Source organism: Ciconia boyciana, chromosome 5, assembly GCF_034638445.1.
Source record: "Ciconia boyciana chromosome 5, ASM3463844v1, whole genome shotgun sequence".
In the NCBI taxonomy this organism is placed as follows: Eukaryota; Metazoa; Chordata; class Aves; order Ciconiiformes; family Ciconiidae; genus Ciconia; species Ciconia boyciana.
In genome coordinates, this window is record NC_132938.1 from 27386523 (window position 1) to 27406648 (window position 20126).

A 20126-nucleotide genomic window follows, 5' to 3' on the forward strand; every position below is an offset into this window, starting at 1 on the left:
GTTTCTGTGTTTTAAATGGGTTGTAAATATTGGGAAGCTTAGTTCATTTGAACAAAATAAAGTAGTCGCTCAGCTCTGTTGATCTCCCATCTTATCCTCTGTAACTCTCAATTTTTTGTCTCACCTTATTTCTTTTCTCTGCCAGCAAGTATTCTTCAGTCTTTGTTGTAGTGATCTCACCTCTAAATCCTGAGATCCCTCTCTCCTTGCACCTTCCCATCTGAGGATCAGGTCTCTCCATCTATTTTGCAGTGTGCTAGACTGATTGACCAGGCAACCGATGAGACTGGAGAGAGACCGTCTGAGTCTTCTGGTTTATAGCAGCTGATGCTTATTCTCAGATTGTGATCAAAGATGATGCTGTGTGCATTCAAATTGCCATTAATATGTGTGTGTAGAAACATCCACAGATTCCTGCCAGTCTGTAAATATAGGGCATGCAGCCCATTTTTGCTTGAGCTTGTGCTATGCACATGTAAGTCTAGGTTCAAGAGTGTGAATCAGGTCAAACGTACCCATATGTACAACTAGGAGTCATTTGGGCTTTAGTCAGGTAAGCTTCTGTAGCTGTCCTGTGTGATTGACAAGTCTGGCTTAATCTGACCCTGAGTTTTTTGATGTGACCTGTGGCTGAAGATGAGTTTTTTAAGGGGTAGAAAATAAGGGTTGATGGAAAAAAAATGTTTACTGTCTGTGTAGATATTATGGCTACTACCTTCAGTGACTGATTTTAAAATATAAATACAGGTAAAAGTGGCCTCATTTTTCGGTGCTCACATGCTAAATGTAATTTTTTGGTGGTGTCTTCTCTGATTTATAATTTAAAAAAATGAAAAACAAACAAAAAAAACCCCCAAACAAAAACCTGGATGAAAGTGAAAAGAAGAGGATTTTCTTCTCCTTCCTCACTAGGGAGAGGAAGTGACTCGGAAACTGACCTGCCACACAGAAAGATGCCAGATGTGAAAAAAGATGATATGTTGGCGAGGCGGACCTCACACGGTGAACCTAAATCAGCTGTGCCTTTTAACCAGTACCTCCCTAACAAGAGTAATCAGACTTTCTATGTACCCGCTCCACTTCGGAAAAAGAAAGCTGAACGAGAAGAGTACCGAAAGAGCTGGAGCACAGCAACTTCACCACTAGGAGACAGACCTTTCAGGTAAGACCGGCCTGTCCAACTTCTCCCTTCCTCAGTGATGATGCTTTAACACTTGCCTAATTCTCATTCTTTTCATAAGATGTATGAAGCGGCTTCTTCTGTAGTCTCTTGCTGAGATGGTGCTGATAAATTGTTTGTAGCAATTGGTGAAGGTGGTAGAAAAGCAGTGAGTGGAAAGTCATTGTCTCGATGTCATTATTTACCATACAATGTAATGTATAGCTTGTGTTAGACAAGATGTTGGTTAATATAAGTACCATGGATGTTGACCCAAACCCAAAACTGGACAAAAATGTTCTGGATTATCTGTCTCAGGTCTCAAGACAGTTACTCACTGACAAATTATACTTATAAGTAATGTTTGATGCATTCAATCAAAACAGGTAATATTTTTGCTGTGTATTTTTAAAATCAGTTTATTTGTATGTTGTATTCTATACACCAGTACAGTTTATATAGCTGTGACTATGTGTTTCTGCATGCTGGTTTTGTCAACTGATATTTCACTTCCGATTTGGCCTAAGAAGTAACTTCCATTAAAGAGCATAATTATATTCCCAGATCATTCATCAGAATATCCTTTGGCGTCTTGATGTCAACAAAATGTGCTTATAACAAATAAGTGTATATGTTTCAGGCACAGCATACATTAAACTACCTTGTATAATTCAATAGCAAACCCCAACCTGAAACCATAGAAGAAGAACAGAATGAAACATCAGGACTGTGTGAAAAGGAGAAAGTGGGCTCCATGGCTCCTGAGGCAAGCTCCCTTAAAAATCAAGTAGATTTGAATCAAAACAAAGGAAATTCCATAGACCAGTCTCCTTCACGTAGTGCAAAAGAAACATCAGCGCCCATGGGGAAAGATGCAGAAGAGATCAGAAAGTTAAGAAGACTCGAACAAGCTGGCATTAAGGTCATGTCAGCAGCCCAGCGCTATGGCAGGTTAGCCCAACGGTGTGGGAAATGGTGCACGCTTCACATTTTTAGGATTGGCTGAAGTGTGGGTTTCCTCGATCCGCTGTGATTTCACTTCTCCTAACAAAAATCCAGTCTGCTAAGCACTCACAATTGCTAGTGAAGGTCTTGGTCTGAAAAGGCTTGTGATGTGGCAGCTGTGGATTGCAGAGTTGTATGATGCTAACTGCATTTGTGTTGAGAAATTGTATCCTCTTACAGCATAATGTAAACAGACTCCAAGAAAACTACTACACAGACTACTTGTCACCTTCCACGTAATGCTTTCTGGCATTTAATAAAAAATATGTATAAGTGTACATTAAAAATGCCTTGTTTAGGCAAAAGTTTCAGAAACATACTTTACTTGTTGCCGATGGGATTGTTTAGTTTACTGAATTACACTTTTTAGGTGGTTAATATTTTTAGCTGTGTTAATAAATGATGCGTTTATTTTTAATGGCAGGAACTATAAAAGTACAGTGCTTGTTAACACATGTACCAGTTAAAGCATGGAGGCGTAGTTCAGCAATCATAATTTGACTGACTTTGGCATGGAGTGTCAGTAGTTATTCACTTCTTACCTGTGTTATTTATTTTTGGATGTTGTTCAATTTGGTTATTTCCTGCTCTTTAACTGGAGAGCTGAATGATGGCTAGGCTCACTGCCCACACGTTTCCATCATCTGATACCAGATCCTCATGAAAAATCTCTCTTTCTCATGGGGATGGCCCACAAAGAAGAGTTTTAACCAACATGTCAGAAGACTAAGCTCTTATAAATGATCAAAATGGTTTCGCTAAAGGGTAAATGTCCAAATGTCCTCCCATCTAAAACATTTTATTTTGGATTGTGGGGTGAAATCCTGACAGTGCGTAGTTTAGCAGATGCTGGTCTACAGTCTGGGCTTTAAAGTGTAGTAGTGAAAAGTCCAGCTCTTATGTGATACAGCCTGTTTATAGGTACAGTGAAGCTTGTCTGTGGCCATATACAGTTGTGCCATATGCAGTTAAAACAGTCACAGTATATATGCTGTCATATGTCCTCTTCTCAGGTTTGCTTCACTGTTGTCAAGCTGTAATGAACCAGTGTTTGTGTGTGGTTGTGGGGTACTACTTTAACAAAGCCAAATACTAGCAAAGAGGAATTCTCAGTCATAAATTAGTCCTTCAGGCTGGGTTAGTGTGCTAGTTGATCAGGAATCCATAAACCAGTAGGATACTGGTATAATCCTGTTCTGAGTCCGAGGCTGTAGCATTAATGTTAGTAATGTAATAATATGTAGTAAAACATAGTAATAGCTTGTGTTTAGCAGTGCTGTGCACAACAAATAGCACTGTTTGCATTTGCATTTGGAGGATGCTCACCATGTTATTTGAGAGTCCCTTTTCCAACCCTGTGCTTGATCTGCTGGCTTGATCTCCACAAAAGAAGCACATGTGAATCAAATATGTGGTTCTTTGGCATGAAATCAGGTCTCCTCTTTCCTTGGACAATCTTTTGTCCTGACAGGGCTGAAGGAGAAGGGAACAGAAATAACAAGCCATTTTCCCTCCTTGTGCTCAGCACAAGCAACTCCTGGAATTTGGCAGATGGAAGAAGGAGGTGCTGCTGGTTTTCTGCCCCAGCTGAGGGTCAAAGAGCAGAGCTTTGTAGCCCAGGCTTCATCATAGTGAAGTAGGAGCCTGCTCCTGGGGATTGTAGGAAGACACAGCAGAAAAGGCACTGCGGTCAGAGGTCAGTTAAGGAAAAATAGTTGTATGTGTAAGTGGAGGAATAGTGGGTGAGGAGAAGGGAAGAGTTCAGTAGTGACCCTTTAGGATACAGGGGAGCATTTGATCATCTCTCTTAATGTCTCATTCTCGTTCCCTGTTCTTTGAACCTCTCAACTTTCTCTCTCTTCTTGGCATCAAATTCAAATTTCTTTGCACTAATGGCACTGAGCAATTCTCAATCCCTCTTGTTTCTGTATTCTGATCTTTCTTTTCTTTTGCCCCTCTTATTCCCTGATCTTTCTATGATACCAGCTTCTCTTATTTTCACCTGAGGTTGTCAGTTGTCTTCCACTTGCTCTGAGTTGTTTACAGGCTGTTTCCTCTCAACGTTTTGACCTCTGGAGGACACCCACTGTGACTTTGAGTTCTACAAGGCATCTAATTGTTCCTAAAGCTGAAACTCAGTTGGGGACCTTTCTGGGTCCGGCACAGGAAGGACTTGAACTTGTATGCAAATGCATTTTTTGCTTGGAATCTAAGTACTTACCTCCATTGCTGTAACATGTTCTAGGAAAGGACTCCATTGAACTACACGCTATACAAACGCATGCCAAAAAGCATTCCCCCTTCCCAAAGGAGTATATTGTCCTTTATAGCACGTTGTTTTATTGATATGTGATCCTCCTTGCTTGCCTTGTTGTCTGCATCTGTCTCTTATTTACACTATTGTATCTGAAAGGTAAGGATCAGATTAATGGAGACCTCTAAAAAGAAAAGGAGAATGAAGGCTGTTCTAATAAATGATGGAGAAGGGGAGGGTAAGAGAGGAATGTGAGAAAATTAAGAATTCTTGGTGTGTTCGTTGCAAAAGGGACATGGACTCTTATCTTGACAGTGCATAGGTATGCAAAACCCTTTCGTTGTTCTGAAATGCAATAGAAGGGTCCACAAACCTGTACGAGACCCTCCTTCAGCGAGTTCAAACACCCACGGTCTGACACTTTGGAAGCACCTGCTGTACCAGCATGGACCTGTGTGTTGTTTCTTCAAGGGCTGGGGCTGGGTATGCAAGAGCGATTTGCAAATCTGCAGGGAATTCTGATCCATTGCAAGCTTCAAATCTACAGTCTTTGCTATCTCTATGGTGAAGTGACCTTAAAAGGTACTTTTGAGACCTCACAGACTGATTCAGGAGACCTCAAAATGTCACAGCTAATCTTGGATTCCATTAAAAACAAAATGTAAATGAATGGAAAATATTCTTAACCTAGAAACTGATTGCTGAAGTCTAGTTACGTGCTAAAAGCTGCAAGTTCTTCAGTTATTCATTGTAATGATTCATAGTTATTCTTTTGAATATTATAACTCCATATTTTTTTGTTGCCAGAAACACCCTTCTCAGAAATGCTATGTTTCATGCTCTCAAGCTTCAATAGCATTGGTGGACATGAGACTGAAAAATCCAGTAGTTTTTACTGAAGAGTCACTTTGTTATACATGGTTCTTAAAAACTAAAAGCATAAAACAATAGCCTCAACCTAACCAGCTGAATAAATACTCATCTTACTGATTTTCATTTAAGAAGTAAATATAAAGAAGATTTAATGGAGTATTATGTGATTTTTATGCATGCCCTTTATGTCCAGGGTTCTGAAAATTATTTCCAAATTACTAGATTTCAAAAACGGTAATGGTACCAGTAGTAAAGTCTGATAAAAAATGAAGTTAATCACATGTACCCTGGCTTATTTGGGAGAACAAGTTCCAGTGTACATGACTTTTAGATAACTGTTTTCCTTTGTGCCTAAAACGTTAGGCACCGTGTATCTACTTTAGATCAGTATATTTTCTCGAAAACTTTCAAATTCTTGTACTGGGGAAACAAAAGATGTCTTAGGAAACTATAAATGGAAAATCAGATTCTTTCCCTGGTGGTCATCTTGAACTTACTGTATTGCAGATTTTAAAAGCCAGTTGGATTTGGGCAAATTACACTAGTGTATTGACAGCCTGTGCTTTAGAATTGAGTGATGCAATATGCCTGTTCGGCAGTGAAATTTGAACCTGAAGATGAACTTGTAGGCCTGTTGATTTTGGTATGTACAAGAGTCAACATCCTTAGTAAACTTCTTACCATATTATTTTAGGGAAGAAAGACTAGAAATTGTTGTTAGTGGAAGCTAAGGGATAGGACAATACTTGTTGATGGAGGTTTAGAAACGTGGAGCACTGCAAAGCATACAGCAGCTCAGAGCTGTCTGTTCCAGCTGTTTCTGAAGCTGTTGTGAACAGAGATGCTCATGAGGGAGAGGGACAGGAGCTCGCTTTGGAGTGCCGTCTGCCAGTGATGTCTATTGCCTTAAATGAAATCTTGATCGTTCAGAGAGATCTAAGGAAAAAGTTGCCTTTGGCTAATTTGAGAGCACGCTCTCCACATCGCTAATAGGGGGTCCTGTGCGTTGCAGCATAACAAGGCGAAGGCAGCCAGTTTCATGTTGCTCCTCTGTCCTCCAAGGCCTGAGCCAGGCTGACCTGTCACGGATGGTTTGTGGCTTCCCCATACCTTTCTCCAGCAACTTTGTTGAGCAGTACTTTGACAGGGCAGCTGGGGCCTTGAAATAAGTGGCATGTATAGTGGGCTTGCAGGGCTTTAAAATGTTTTAGAAAAGCAGCTAATTATAGCACTACTGTTTTCTTAAATAGGAGAGAAACTCAAAGCAACCCCTGAGCCATTTAGATTTGCTTCCTTAATGTCACTCTGTTTAATCCTTTGTGATACCCTCTTTTTCCCTTTGTGTAGCAAGGTGTGCTATACGAAAGAGGAAATGCAAGATATTTGCATACAAAAGTACTGCATGGAACAGTCTCCTACTTGATGTCCAACTTTCTAAAATATCAATAAATACAATTTGATTTTTAAGTGGGAGAGTTGCATAGCTCTTGCCATCTGTCTTTTCAGTTTGCTTTAGAGTATTGACCGTTACAAGTTAAAATAAGCTTAATCTTTCTGGGTACCAGCTGTCAAGGGTCTTTATTGTCGTAATCTTTAGTAACTACAAGGCTGTGTTGGTATCAGTCTTGTTTCTGACCAAGGCGGATGGCAATGTGTTCCAGCATGCCAGGATCGTTGGCATACTGGTGCCAATCTTGTAGCTACTGTATGTCAGCATTGGCATAGAGGGCTTATTCTGGGGGAAAGGGAAGGTTAGTTAGGAAAAGAATCAAGCGTGGGTGTGTGTGGGAAGAAAAGCAGTTAAGAATATTAGGGCAACCACCCTCAGTGATTACTCAGGTCTTAAAAAAAATAGAGCCATTAAGAAGAAGTGCCAAATATCTGGTATTTCAGGATTCAGCAATGTTGGCCAAGGATCAGGTATTTGCATCAAATCTCTTTCTTTGTTTGAAGTGTTCAAGAAGTTTAATACTGCCATTTACAGTACTGTAATTCTGTAGTTCTTACTAGTTCTTCTAGTTATAGCTAAAATAAGTAAAGATCCAACACTACTGATTTTCTCTGTGAAGTCCTTGCGGATTTGTTACCTGTATATGATAAGTTTTATTTATAACAAGGCTTTGCCCTATCTAACAGCAGCCTGGAGCATATTTGATTAACTGTGCTTGTTTTATGACCTGGAGATGAGTGCTGCCACTCCCTTCTCCTCCCCTGGTGCATCAAGAGCTTTCTTTAATTTTGCTCTGTGTCAGTAAAAAGCCAACATATGAAGACGACGGAAGCACCCCAGACATCATCCTTCGCAGGGACAACCCTTTCATGACACATTACCAAGGGAAGGATTCTGGTTCAGAAGATGAAGCAGCCAGCAGAGTTCCTGATTTAGAAAAGGATGACTTTGCCACCCGGAGAGCCAGAATGAATCAACCTAAACACATAGTTCCGTTTAACTCCTTTTTAATTGGACCCTATACAAGTAAAGATAAAGGTAAACTGGAAGACGTTAAAAAGCCATTGCAGATGGAAAAGCAGGAACATGCAAGGTGTGCATTCATGGTCTTTTTCTTTCTATTATAATAGTTAATTTCACATGACTTATTGCTGTGTAGGACTAAAGCTGTCTTGGCTACAAAAAACTTACAGGATAAAGTAAATGCAGATGCTTTATCATAAAGTGAACAAAAAAAGAGATGTAGATCACTCACTGTAATTTTTTGTTAGAGTATTAGGGCCAGGAGTTTAAATTGACTATGAGTGTAAATAACATAAAGACTAGACACTTCTGTTATCTAAGCTCATGAGACAGCTCATGAGCATGAGTAGTGGAGAATAAACTTAGAAGACATGTTTGGCATCTCAGGTCTTTTGCTGAGCATTTTCAATGCACATTTTTTGATGCATTTTTTTTTCATCTAATGCCATTCTTTTAATACCCTCCAGAAAACATAGACTTAGTCTTTAGTTAATGCACTGAATATATATACCTGCTATACTGCACCAAATTGTGTGGCACATAGTCCTAATGTTTCTTGTATAGCATTGGTTTTGGAAATGGAGCATGGCTTACAAGGTTTCAGCCTAGAAAATGTCTTCTGTCTTCAGTTCAGTGGTACAGACCTTTAAGAAGTTGCTGAACACACATATCTGCTAGGCGCACATCTTCTTCAGGAAACAAGTATATTTGTTTTATTTGTGCAAAGAGAAGTGATGCTAGGCAAAACCACTATATACACATTACAGTGGACCTTAACTGTACTAACTGATACATTCAGAAAACTTCTCTTAATATCTAGTATCTCTTTTCAGTAATACAAAATGTGCCTTTCAGCTGCTGGTAATTTGATTATATAAACATTTTCTAATGACTAGTTTGGCAGGGCATCTGAAGAGCACATAACCAAATTTTAATAGTCTAATGCTATTGACATGACTCTTAAGATCAAAGAAATTCTGTAGTATGTTTGCGAGCAAAACTTTAATTCACTTTGCTAATAATATGAAAATGAGATATTTGTAACTATTTATGTATTCAGCTTATTGCAGAAGTGCTGAATACAGTACTAACTTAAAGATTTTTCTTCCTTGAACTAGGAGTAGAAGTCATGTGATGACACGGTCTCAATAGTGCATGAGTGGGGTAGCATAGATGAGAGGTTTCCACTTCAAATGATTCCATGTTTGCTTCCTAAAATTGATGTGAAATTAATCTGCTTAAATTCAGTTTTATCTTCTTGTGCTCTGAACCTCTTCTGTTGACACTGATTTATCATTGCTCCCTCGAAATATCTTTTCTTGCTGAACTTGAATATGCATTAAATTAGAAGAAGACGGGTGCACATGGCATCAACAAGGCAAATAGTGACAAGCAAAGAGAACCCTCTTCTGCAAACTGAGAAGACTGAATCAGAGGAGGAACAGCAGGTGAAAGTGCCTGATACTGAGAGAGATGATTTGGCTAAACGGAGATCTCAAAGTACCCTTCCTCAGCTACAAGAAGATGTGATTTTTGTGAATGCCTCTATAACAAAAGCGGATCTGGAGACCTGGAAAAGATTGAAACTGTCAGGGGAGCCCAGGTACGGTTTCTGCCTGTGGACAGGATTGGCACCCTAGGAAGCATGTTTAGTATGTCACGATCCACTGTGTGTGCTTGTGGGTTTAAACTTGAAGAATACCTTGATGACAACCAGTCCTCACCTGTTTAAATTTTCAGGAGGAGTCCAAAATCTGTACAGGGATGCTATCTACCTATCATGAAATTAAAGTGTGTCCATCATTTAGAACTACTATAGTAGTTTCACAATCACTCCCCTGGTGGACACTCCTAATGTCATATTAGAAATGTCCCTCTTGTCTCATGGAGCAACCTGCTTTGCAGCTGCTCTAAGTTGAATAGCGCAAAGGTCCATGTGGCACCAGTAACTCAGTAGCACTGTGCTGCTGCTAACCAAGCTACCTTCAGGACTTGGGGCATTATACCTTGGGGGTATTAACTGAGGATCAGCATCTCTTTGCATTAATGTGGCTATACTGCTTTTGAGACATGAGCTAATATATCTGCATGGCATTGTACTCCAGCACTGAGTAAGTACACCAGCACTGTTTGTCACTGCAGCAGGAGTTTCAGGAGCCTCGTTGTATGGTGTAGGCGTGCTCTTATTGTAAACTAAACCTCCGCAAAGGGAGCCGGTATAAAGCAGTTATTCTAAGCTATTTCCCTATGGAGGTGGGCTATAACGTATGCAGGTGATTTGTGACTCCAGTAGGAAAGGATAACAACTCCTAGCCTTCCTGTTTAGGCACACGCCATTTTCCAATTAAAGGTGGCTGTCTGTTCAGGCATTCTTCTAACAATGTGGTTACTGTGTGTAATTTTAGCTCTAACACAAACCATCAAAACTCAATCATTCTCTCGTCTCAAAGATATTAGTACTCTCTCGGTTACTTTTGAGGTGATTTATTAAAATCAAGATTCAGTCCCCTTGGTGTAGGATAAGTGAATTGCCCTTCCTGGTGCTCTCATGCCACTGGAACTCCCCCATGACAAGGTGGGTGTGCTGGTGCTTGCACAGTCCCATGTAGCACATGGCCCAGGTCTACGTTAGCAGATCAGGGAACTGTGGCTTTGTTAGGGTGAAGAACTGAGTGTGGAATGGGAATGCTACATTCCTTCCCCTAAGGAAGGGCTTCCATGGGTGTGCTCCCAGAGTTTCCCCAATAGGTCTGCGATATCTTCAGATTTTATCTGTACTTTGGGCCTCAGTATGCCACAGCTGTTTGTACCTGTGTCCTTGAATTTTAAAATAAAAACCCTCCAAAACCTTAGGAGCATTTAATTTGCTTTATTCTGGGGTCTCATTTGGGGGGGATTCTTTTATTCCTCATTTATACTAGTGAAGAAGATTTCAAAAGTCCCAGTGACACTCTGCCACCAGTTGAAATCACAGTGAAAGCAGCAGCCCGTGATGATTTTGCTGTCCGCAAAGCCAGAGCGAACAAAAAGGCTGGTAGCCCCAAGCAGAAGTTTGTGCATTTTGGGCCAGTAACTGAGATTGATCAACAGAAATGGGACAAGCTCATTATTGGCAGAGCTTCATCCAAGAGTGGAACAGAAGAGGAAAGCAAGAAAGACGGCATGGAGAGTCGCTCTGATGTTGAAAGCTCTCCTTCAACTACTGTTGGCAGTCTCGGGTTTGCTGAACACAGCGATGAAGTATCTAAGCCACAGAATGAGTCCAGGTATTTGGTGTGGCTTAGGCTTAGGCTCAGCGCTGCTGAGCTGGAAATGAGACCTGTTCTTGCCAGATGCTGATCTGCATGGGGGTGGACTGCAGCATAGACCTAAGAGCTGTTTATGCGCATGGCCTTGTTCAGAAGTCATCTGACGCCTTCACAGTATCTTAACATGTTTAGGGTTATGCAAAACAACGCTGTGCAAAGGTCTTCTGAGAGCTTGCCTCAGAATTTCTGATGAGTGGTGAAATCACTGGTATCTCAGAGTCTGAGCTGTTGTTCAAGCTTTTTCTGCTTCTTGAATTCCAGCGGCTTTGCTCTGCCTGCTTTCAGCACAGTAGGAATTTGTCCTTCAGCTTGCTGGCCTTACTGATGTTCAAAAAATGCTTTCTTCAAATCAAATGGATTTACTTTCTTTTTGAAGATGTAATACTGAAGCCAAGGTGTATTGGTGCTCTGTGTTTCTGGCATTTATCTGGAGGAGAATTACAGCTCTGGGAAGTTAACATATTAACAGAGCTTACATTTATTTGGCTTTTCTTTAATCGCTTAGCCTGTGTCCATAGCAAGAATTTTTAATTAATGCTTTTAGCAAGGCATTCATTCGGTTACGTTTGTGTGTTTATAAAACATTTGCAAACTGAGTTGGAGGACTCCTCTTCTTACCTTTCATTTGACCTGAGAATGTTTTGTCTATCTCACCCCTCCTCTCAATCGCATTGCTAGTGAGGTAGCCAAATCAGGTACAGATGACTCTTGCAGGACAATGCTATCACCTGTCCCGGCTTTTGGCATCGTCCCTGAGAAACAAGCTCTGTGCAGTTTGAACAAACAGCAAGAAAGCACTGAGGAAGACTGCGTTGGACATTTACCAGACATTGAGAGAGATGATATGTTGGTTAGAAGGATGGGAACTTTTCAGAGGCGTACCACTAGCCCCGTTCCCATACATTGTCCTCCCCTGTCAGTAGCTCCTCATCTGCTGCAGCAGCGGCAAGGGGAGGCAGTAGCTTGTGAGAAGGATTTGAAGACTCCGCGGGAAGCAGAAAGGTCAGAGAACAGAAACAGATCCCTCTGAGCCTCATGCCTGGTTTGTGTGTGGTGTTAGCTTGGATCAGTCAGCAATGTTGTTCCATTCTTCACACGGCCTTTAAAGATGTGTTTTACTCATTCATCATGGCATGTGTTCTGTTTTATGAAATTACTTACAAGAATGTGTCCGATGAACATAAAACAGTCTGTTTTCTTTAATAATATTTGAGTACTTCAGTTGTTAATTGCTGTTCAGCATGAAAACAGTCTTTCATGTTTTGGGGGGATTTCTTTTGCAATCCATGGTGCTTTGTCCAGACTTTTATGCCAGCTTCCAAGTGAATAATTCTTCATATACGTTTTTATGCAATCCCCAACTTCTAACATATCACCTACCTAAGTGTGGCATTCAACATAGTTTCCTCTTGCTCTCAGTCCCTGCACTGTAGCTAAAGATGCCTAGTTGTCCATCACTCTGCAGCTGTGTTTTGAGTAACAGTACACCGAGTTGCCTCAGCAGCCGCTTGCCTTTGGGCTGCACAAGTGAGCGTTATCATGGAACAGTGTCACTTGTCTCTCTGAGCAGTACGGTCACACGAGAAGAGAGCCAAGAACAGCTTGAAATCCCTCAGCAGCAGAGTGATGGAACAGAAAACAAAGTGAAATTTCCAGACCCACAAAGAGATGACATGTTGGCCAGAAGAACTGGAGCTTTCCTAAAACAGCCTGGACCCAATGTTAAGCAGTTCCTTCCCATGCCATTTTCAAAGCGGCAGAATAAACAGGGCACAGCTAGAGAACTTGAGAAGAAAACTCTCAGGTAAGTAAGTTGTGCTTCTCTCTCTCCCTTGCAACTGGCCATGTGGGCTGTTAGTCAAGATCTCTTCATCTGGAAGAGTTGCTGTTGGCCCAGCAGCGGTTTCTTCTGTACTTGTCCTTGATTCTGTGCCGACTCTTTCTGCTCAAAAGAATGCAATGCAGGGTTTCTGGCCCTTTTGGTAGAGCCCTGTAAAGACTCGGAGCAGAGCTCTACCAGATGCAAAATTCTAACAGCGTGTGGAATTGGATATACATAGCAAGATTGTGTTACATTTGCAGACGTTTCTAGTTAAATATGAGCTAATCATGACAAATGTTTCCAGCTAGAAATAGAGGTGCTGGATATGGTAGGTTAGATGCTTGTCTATGGCTTAGCTGGTGCCAGTGACTCCCAAACAGGAAATCTAGAGATCCCAAGATCCTTCCTGATAATGCTCGGTGTCTTTTTAAGCACCTTTGTTCAGATGCATGAGGCTGTGTGGGGAAGTTGGCCTTTGAACAGTTATCGTTGGCTGGTTGAGCCACATGCAAGCAGGAGTGGAAAGGTTCTTATTCATCAGCCTCTTCAAAGTACATGAGGGGAAGGATATGCATGCGCCTGTGCATACACAGATGAAAAACTAGTGTACAGTTCAGCCAGGAGAAGAAAAACTGTCATCTGCTGTAGAATTGAACAGTTGTTTGGTGTTGAGAAGAGCTTAAGTTGAATAGCTTAGTTAAAATATGTACTTAATACTTTAATCTTTGGCAGTGTCCAGGACAGTTTGTGTTTCTGACTTAGAGGCATGGAAGTACAAGCATTTGACTCTCTATTAAAATTACGTTTTGTGCACCTGCCCCACTTAGCTTGTTACCTATCAGCTATTTGGGTTTGTGGGGGGTTTTTTGTTAACTTACACTTAGGCTTTTCGTTGTGTATATGTGATTTTTAAAATGTTGCTTAATACATCTCTTTGCACTGATGCCTTTGGCTCACTCAGGCCTGAAAAATGTCCACAAGTCTGCATTAATAGCTCTGGAAAACCTGTAACACAACCACCGCAAGAACAGCAGCAAGGGCAGGAAAAAAGCAATCTCCCTCCTGCAGGACAGGATGAGACTATTTGTACTGCCCAAGTGGGTGAAGGTAGCCTTAATGAAGTCCACCTTGGTCAAACGTCTAAGCTTCAGGAAGTTCCTGAGGAAAACAAAAAGGAAACATTGTCATCCAAGGATGAGCATCTGCAAACGTGAGCTCTCTATGGTGTGAATCACACAGCTTGTATGCCCCTGTGTGCACACTTCAGAATTCAGATTGTGCATTGCCTGGTGTGTTTTCAGTCCAGACTAAAATACTGTATGTCAGTAATACACTTTTTGGAAACAAACAGAGTAGTTGTGTAATGTATTTTCTTTTCAAATATTTGAAATATTGAAATGAAAGCTAATTGAAAGGAAATATTTGATTACAGTAGATATGTTGAATTGCAAAAAAGGTTTATGAATAGCAGAGGTTCAACTGGGCTCTGCTCTTTTAGAGATGTGTATCTTGCTTCTCCATGATTAGAAAATGTTGCAGTGTCAACTTTTGTACTTTATGTTCTTTTATGATAAATCCAGATACAAATATGTGGTTTGCATGGCTTCAAACAAGACTGTCACTTTAGTGAATGACACTGACTTGTGTATTACCAGCCCCTTTTTTCAGCTGCACACCACCCCCACCCCCACAAAAAAAACCCCAACAACAACAGCAGCAAAAAAGGAACTCTGTGGTAGCTCACTTTCTGCCTATAATATTTGTCTCTTCTGTGCTTCAGTCATGATGATTCTGAGCACTGTTGTGGAATGTAACTGTTAAGTTTTGTGTCCATTCATCGCATGTGTGGCATTTAATGTAAATGTTAATATATTGTCTATTTTCAATAACTATTTTCTACACCCATTTTAGGTATACTCCAGGAGATTTTTATAATGGGGGCATTAGTATGGGGTCAGGGAGGGATGGGTGGTGTTCTCATGTAGTTTGACCTCCAAATGATTAGGTAAGTCTTTTTTGCTGAATACATAATGTCTGAACAGTATGATTCTTTTTTGTTCAGCTTTACTAGTACAGGTTGGATGGTCAAGTGACAGTTACCCAAATTATATGCATCCAGTTGCAATTAATACTTAATGTGTTTATCAGCACTCTAATATTATATTTGGTCTTGTAGATTCGGCCCCAGAACTGCTGTGTCTGATGACGCAGAGTAAGTTGTCTTGTGTTCACAAGATTCTATTTTAAACAACTTACACTGCATGCTTTCCCGTCTTTCTACTAATTTAAAATGCAGTTGGTGCCTCATTATTATTTTGCAGTGTTCCAGCAAATAAATTTTTCAGAAAAGCACTGAAAAATGGAATGCACTATGGCTTACATTGCAGCTAAAAATAATTTTTATATAAAAGCCTGTAAAAACTGAGCATAACACTAATGTCCAGCTGTTGCTTAAAGTATTGTTTCCTCTTTTCTTTTCTTTTCTTTTGTTTTTCTTCTGAATTTCCATTGCCTCTAATCAGCTACAGGTAAAGAGAGTTGGGCTGAATCTGGCCTGGGTGTTGAGGAAAAAAATGAAGTATGACCTATACAGGAAGAAAAAACAAATCCCAAAGTAAAATAAAATCCACTGTGATCTTCAGAATAATTACCAGGAAAATACATCTTGAGCTGTTCCTTTATTGTCTTTTAAAAACTTTCTCTTTAATCCCTTCTAGATTGGGTTTAATTTAATAATGTACTAAACTTCATTTTTTTTAAGCTCTTCACCTCGATGCTTTACTTTTGGCAGAAGGAGTAGGACTGTGACATTTATTGCACTCAAACATACTTTAATTGTGTGTGTATGCATGTGAACTGTAGTTCATAGTAGTATGCAATGTCATTTAGAAAGCTCTGTGAAAGTATTCACTATTCTTACAAAGTGCAGGCATTTAGAAGCAAAGAAATAGTTGGAACTACCCACATAATAATGTCCCTAATATCCTTCTTCTGTTCACAGAAATGCACATGACCTTCTCTGTCTCCCAGATTAAATCACAAAATAGAAACAGCACAGAGGGGTTTTTTAATAACAAGTATATACAGAGACTCATATATAATTTTTCACACTTTCCTCTAATGATAAAGGCTAGAATCATGGACTGAATATTCTTTACAAGATCTGTAATACCTTTATGCTGAGCAGAGCCTGTGCCCTCTGACAACAGAGTACACGTGATCATTTTCAAGCAGCAGCAATCTGTTCTATCAAATGAAGAGATGAGATAAAAAGAGCATAACACAGAGTGTTATACTTAACAATGGAGACTTCCCTGCCATTTCAGAAAGCCTACCTATCTGATTGATTTGTTCATTTTCCCACATTTTTGCATGTCTGTATTAAATGCAAACATGAGAGAAGGTACATGGAGATGCCTTCAGAGAGGCATTGCAATGCGTTTGGTTGTATAATGTGAGAGTAGCAAGGATGAATAAATCATATTGCTTATTCTGCATTGATTCTGATTTTGTTTTAAAAGGCAAAACAATAAAAGTTCAAGCCTCCTTGTCATCCTTTCCAGATGTGCCACAGTTTCAGAGCAACTATTTTCCTAAACTGTCTTTTAAGTTCTTATAAATGTAAGATTGTGTTTTTCCTTCTGAAGATGAAGTACTTACGAAGAATCTGATAAAATTTGGCTCTCAAGTAGAAGTAAATTGAACTGACATTTAAAATGCTTCCAAAATGTTTGTCAAGTCTCCTTTGAAAACTCTGCAACTTGAATTCAGTCTTAGACTAGATGCTGTTTATTCCAGCAGCAAAACTAGAAACTCTAGTTATTAGACTGACAAAGTTCCCTTCGCTGGTTAGTGAATGCTAGATATTGTCATCAGCCCTGGTCTGTCTCAGGGTCCAGAAAAGGCAATACTTAGTGTGTTGCTGCTGCTCAGCCCCATTCCCATCTCCCGAAGAGATGGGGCTGAATTCTGGTGGTAGTTTGACAGTCCAGTGTGAGTTTAGGCTTATGCTTTATACTTTAAGCCTGACAAGCAAATAATAGTGAGCTGAGATTTTTGTGTATTTGTTTACTAGAGTCTGATTCTTTAGCCAGCCTGTAGCTTTTTATGTTTTGTTGGGGTTTCTTAAGTCTTAGTGTGCCTGTAAAATGGTAATGCAGCCACATAATAAATGCCTTGCATAAGGTTTTTTAACATATTCTCATAAAAAGAAGTTTTTTACCTTATTTCTCACTTTCAAATTAAATCGTCTGAACGCTCAAGTCCTTGAGGACTTTTTTTATCCAACACTTGTTCAGATCTGTTTAAAAAAAAAAAAAAACCAAAAACAAAACAATTTCTGCATGGTGTCACTGACAAGAACAACTGTAACTTGCGAGAATAAAGTAGCGTAACTCATCCCGAAGATCTAGCCCTCCAAAATACACTGTTGGTCTGCACGGTGTTTTTTCCCAGATCTTTGTTAGAACAGCAGGTATGGCACGCTGGTCAGCAGAAGGGCCTCTTGCTTCCAGACAGAGTTTGGATACAATCCCCAGAGCTTTGCTAATGGCAGAAAATTAATGAGCATGAATTCGGTACAGTTACATCTCCCCTGTCTGCTTGCATGCTGTGTGCCTGCTGGCCCAGCGCATGGTTGAAGGAAGGAGTAAATCTAGTTCTGCTCATGAGGTGTTAGTGATGGGCTGGAGCCATTTGTAGTTTATATAAGAAAGAAATAGGATGAAATGATGTGGGACTCATAGTGAAAGTGTCTTTTGGCAGAAGCTCAGAGTTTTGGCCTCTTTGATTCTTTTCTAAGGATGAACTTGTCAGGCAGAGAAGTCGATGTAGACCTTTCAGTTGGCCTTGTCCATGTATTCAGGAAAGTAGGTGGTTCTCCTTAATGGTTACTACATGTTGGTCAGAGCAGAGCACAGTGCTTTGAGATGTGGCTCCTTCAGATTGTTCTCTTGGGAAGATGCATTTGTGCAGTAACATATTGCCACAGAACTGATGTTTGAACCTACCATGTTGCTTATCCATGGCAATGAAGGCCCAGCAGCAGGTGACAACTACAATAGAAGGTGCATGTGGGGTTGTAGTGTGTAGTTTGATTCCTGGCCTAGGTTGAAGCCTTTTCCAGAGTACCTTTTTTATTGCATTGTTAATAGCCATAAAACCTTTGTTTTTGCTGTCTCTGTGCACCCTGAGAGACCCAAGGGAATGCAGGGAATAAATACTAGCCTTTCATTAGGACATCAGGGAACTCTCGGTAGAAAGTATTTTTATTTTCCCATCCCAAACGGCAGAGAGTGAGTACTCATGCACTCTACTAGAAACCATTACCACCATTTCAGGTCTTCTGTTTTCTTCTACTTTATGTGAATGAAAAATTCTCTGACAGGAAGGGTACAAGAAAGGAGCTACGCAACCAGTTTGACCCAGTAGGCACAAGGTGGCAAATACTTAACACTAAAGGCTTTTCTTAATGTGACTTTCAAAAGCTCTTAAACTGGAATAAATCCTTTAAGGGTGACTTTATTACAAGTTGTGCATCTCCCAACCTACCTCACCAGTCTGCAAAATATGACTGATATTTAAATGTTCCTTAGTGGGTGATATGCCTTTACTTTTAAAAACAACAAAACTTGCCATCTCTTTAGGTTCTGTTATTTAGGAATGCTCCAATCCAATCCTGAGCAATGCAACCCTTAAACTACCCACAGAGAAAACCAAATTAGTGTACCCCTCAGCACTCTGTTTAAGGGGCAGACCAGTATGCTAACGTCACTGTTCACACTTAAGGGCAATAGGATGTGTATTCTGTCCTTTGTTTCTGAGTAAATACCTACTAACAGGATGGGATCTGTGCATGTCCTTTTCCATCCTCTGTCCAGACCTTTCAGTTTTCCCTTGAGAGTGGTTTCTTCCCATCTTTGCTTGCCTGAATAGAAACGTTGGCTAAATATATATATGCACAGCTTTCCATGTCTATTCACTTTGATTACTGTGGACACAGTCACCTACAATTTTATCTTCATTGGGTGCTTCACCTGCTAGTTGGTTTGTTGGCTCATCTAAAGCTACAGATAATCATTTGAAGACTGCTGTGAAATCACTTTGTGTGGAACTGCATGGCGGGGTTTTTTTTGCTTTTTGCTTTTAATGGCACAACTGAGGTCATGTTTTACTAATAATAGGTAGTAGGGGGGGAGCAGTAAGTATGTTATCTTTGTGTGAAGATCTCTATGTAATATGAATGGATGTATAATATCAAACCATGACCTTTTTTTCCTTTAACTCTCCAAAGGTCAGGGACAGAAATAGAATGTGTAGAAAGAAACTGTTTTGTCCTGAATGTCAGCTTTTCCTTGTTAGGTTAGCTGTATTAATAAGTTGGTGCTGATAGCATTGAGTTTCTTCAAGGCAGGGAGGGGAGAGGAGGAAGTACCATGCTGTTTGTGCTGCGAGTACTTCTCTGGGCAGGCTCTCCCCGGTTTTGTTGCAATAACATTTAGCCAGCCATGCTACCCCTAATATACTTCTCAAGCCTCTCTTGTTTTACACTGAAATGGAAACTTCTGTCTGCGGTGTTAATTGGAGGGGTCTTGAAAACTCACTGGGAAATAAATCTTCAGGAATTAAAATGTTCTGAACTCTACTCTGAATAGAATGATTTTAATAAGAGCTATTGACGGAGGTGTAATGTTAATAATACTTCTTAGTGAGAGGCAAAGTTGCAGTCAGCTAACAAAAACAAGAGAAAGTTGAGGAGTATAATGCCTGAAGTACTGTATGGGAGCCATAGGGATGCTAACTGGTCCTTCTAAGGGGACTGCTGCTTTTGGGAGCTTCGTAATGGTGCAGGTGTCTGATTCTGCTGTAGCACCCTCATGTGGCTTTAGCTCTAATAAGCTGAAGGAATATAAGGCTCTAAATAACGCTACGCTACTACCTATTTCCCCCTTGTTTAGGAGTATGAGCATGTTTGACATGAGATGTGAAGAAGAAGCTGTGACTCAGCCTCATAGCAAAGCTCGCCACGAGAAACTGCAGAACATACACAACCAGCTGAAAGAGGATGAGACCAGATGGCAAGATGTGAGTATGCAACATTGTCTGCAGTGCTGTCATTGAGGCCAGCCTGCTAGGCAAAAAAGTGCAACCTGCTAAATCTACAGTTGGTCTCTAGCACTAAAATAATCAGGAGCTTTTCCTTTTATTTTTTGTCCCAATGGATTGTTGCTAAA

At 40.3% G+C, this 20126-nt stretch overlaps 1 protein-coding gene across 3 annotated transcripts in view; it reads left to right on the forward strand.

The window, feature by feature from the left end:
• The window catches only part of LIMCH1 (LIM and calponin homology domains 1), a 183276-nt gene that overhangs the window by 123330 nt on the left and 39820 nt on the right, over window positions 1-20126 (forward strand). For 2 of the 3 annotated variants that reach the window (XM_072861279.1, XM_072861280.1), the window contains exons 8-12: window positions 913-1162; window positions 12643-12876; window positions 13856-14104; window positions 15071-15106; window positions 19851-19977. In XM_072861279.1, coding sequence (XP_072717380.1) covers window positions 913-1162; window positions 12643-12876; window positions 13856-14104; window positions 15071-15106; window positions 19851-19977 — 896 coding nt within the window. Of the gene's footprint in view, window positions 1-912; window positions 1163-1837; window positions 2111-7543; window positions 7835-9112; window positions 9368-10685; window positions 11031-11750; window positions 12075-12642; window positions 12877-13855; window positions 14105-15070; window positions 15107-19850; window positions 19978-20126 lie in introns of all 3 variants that reach the window. The other variant, XM_072861281.1, reaches the window with a different exon arrangement.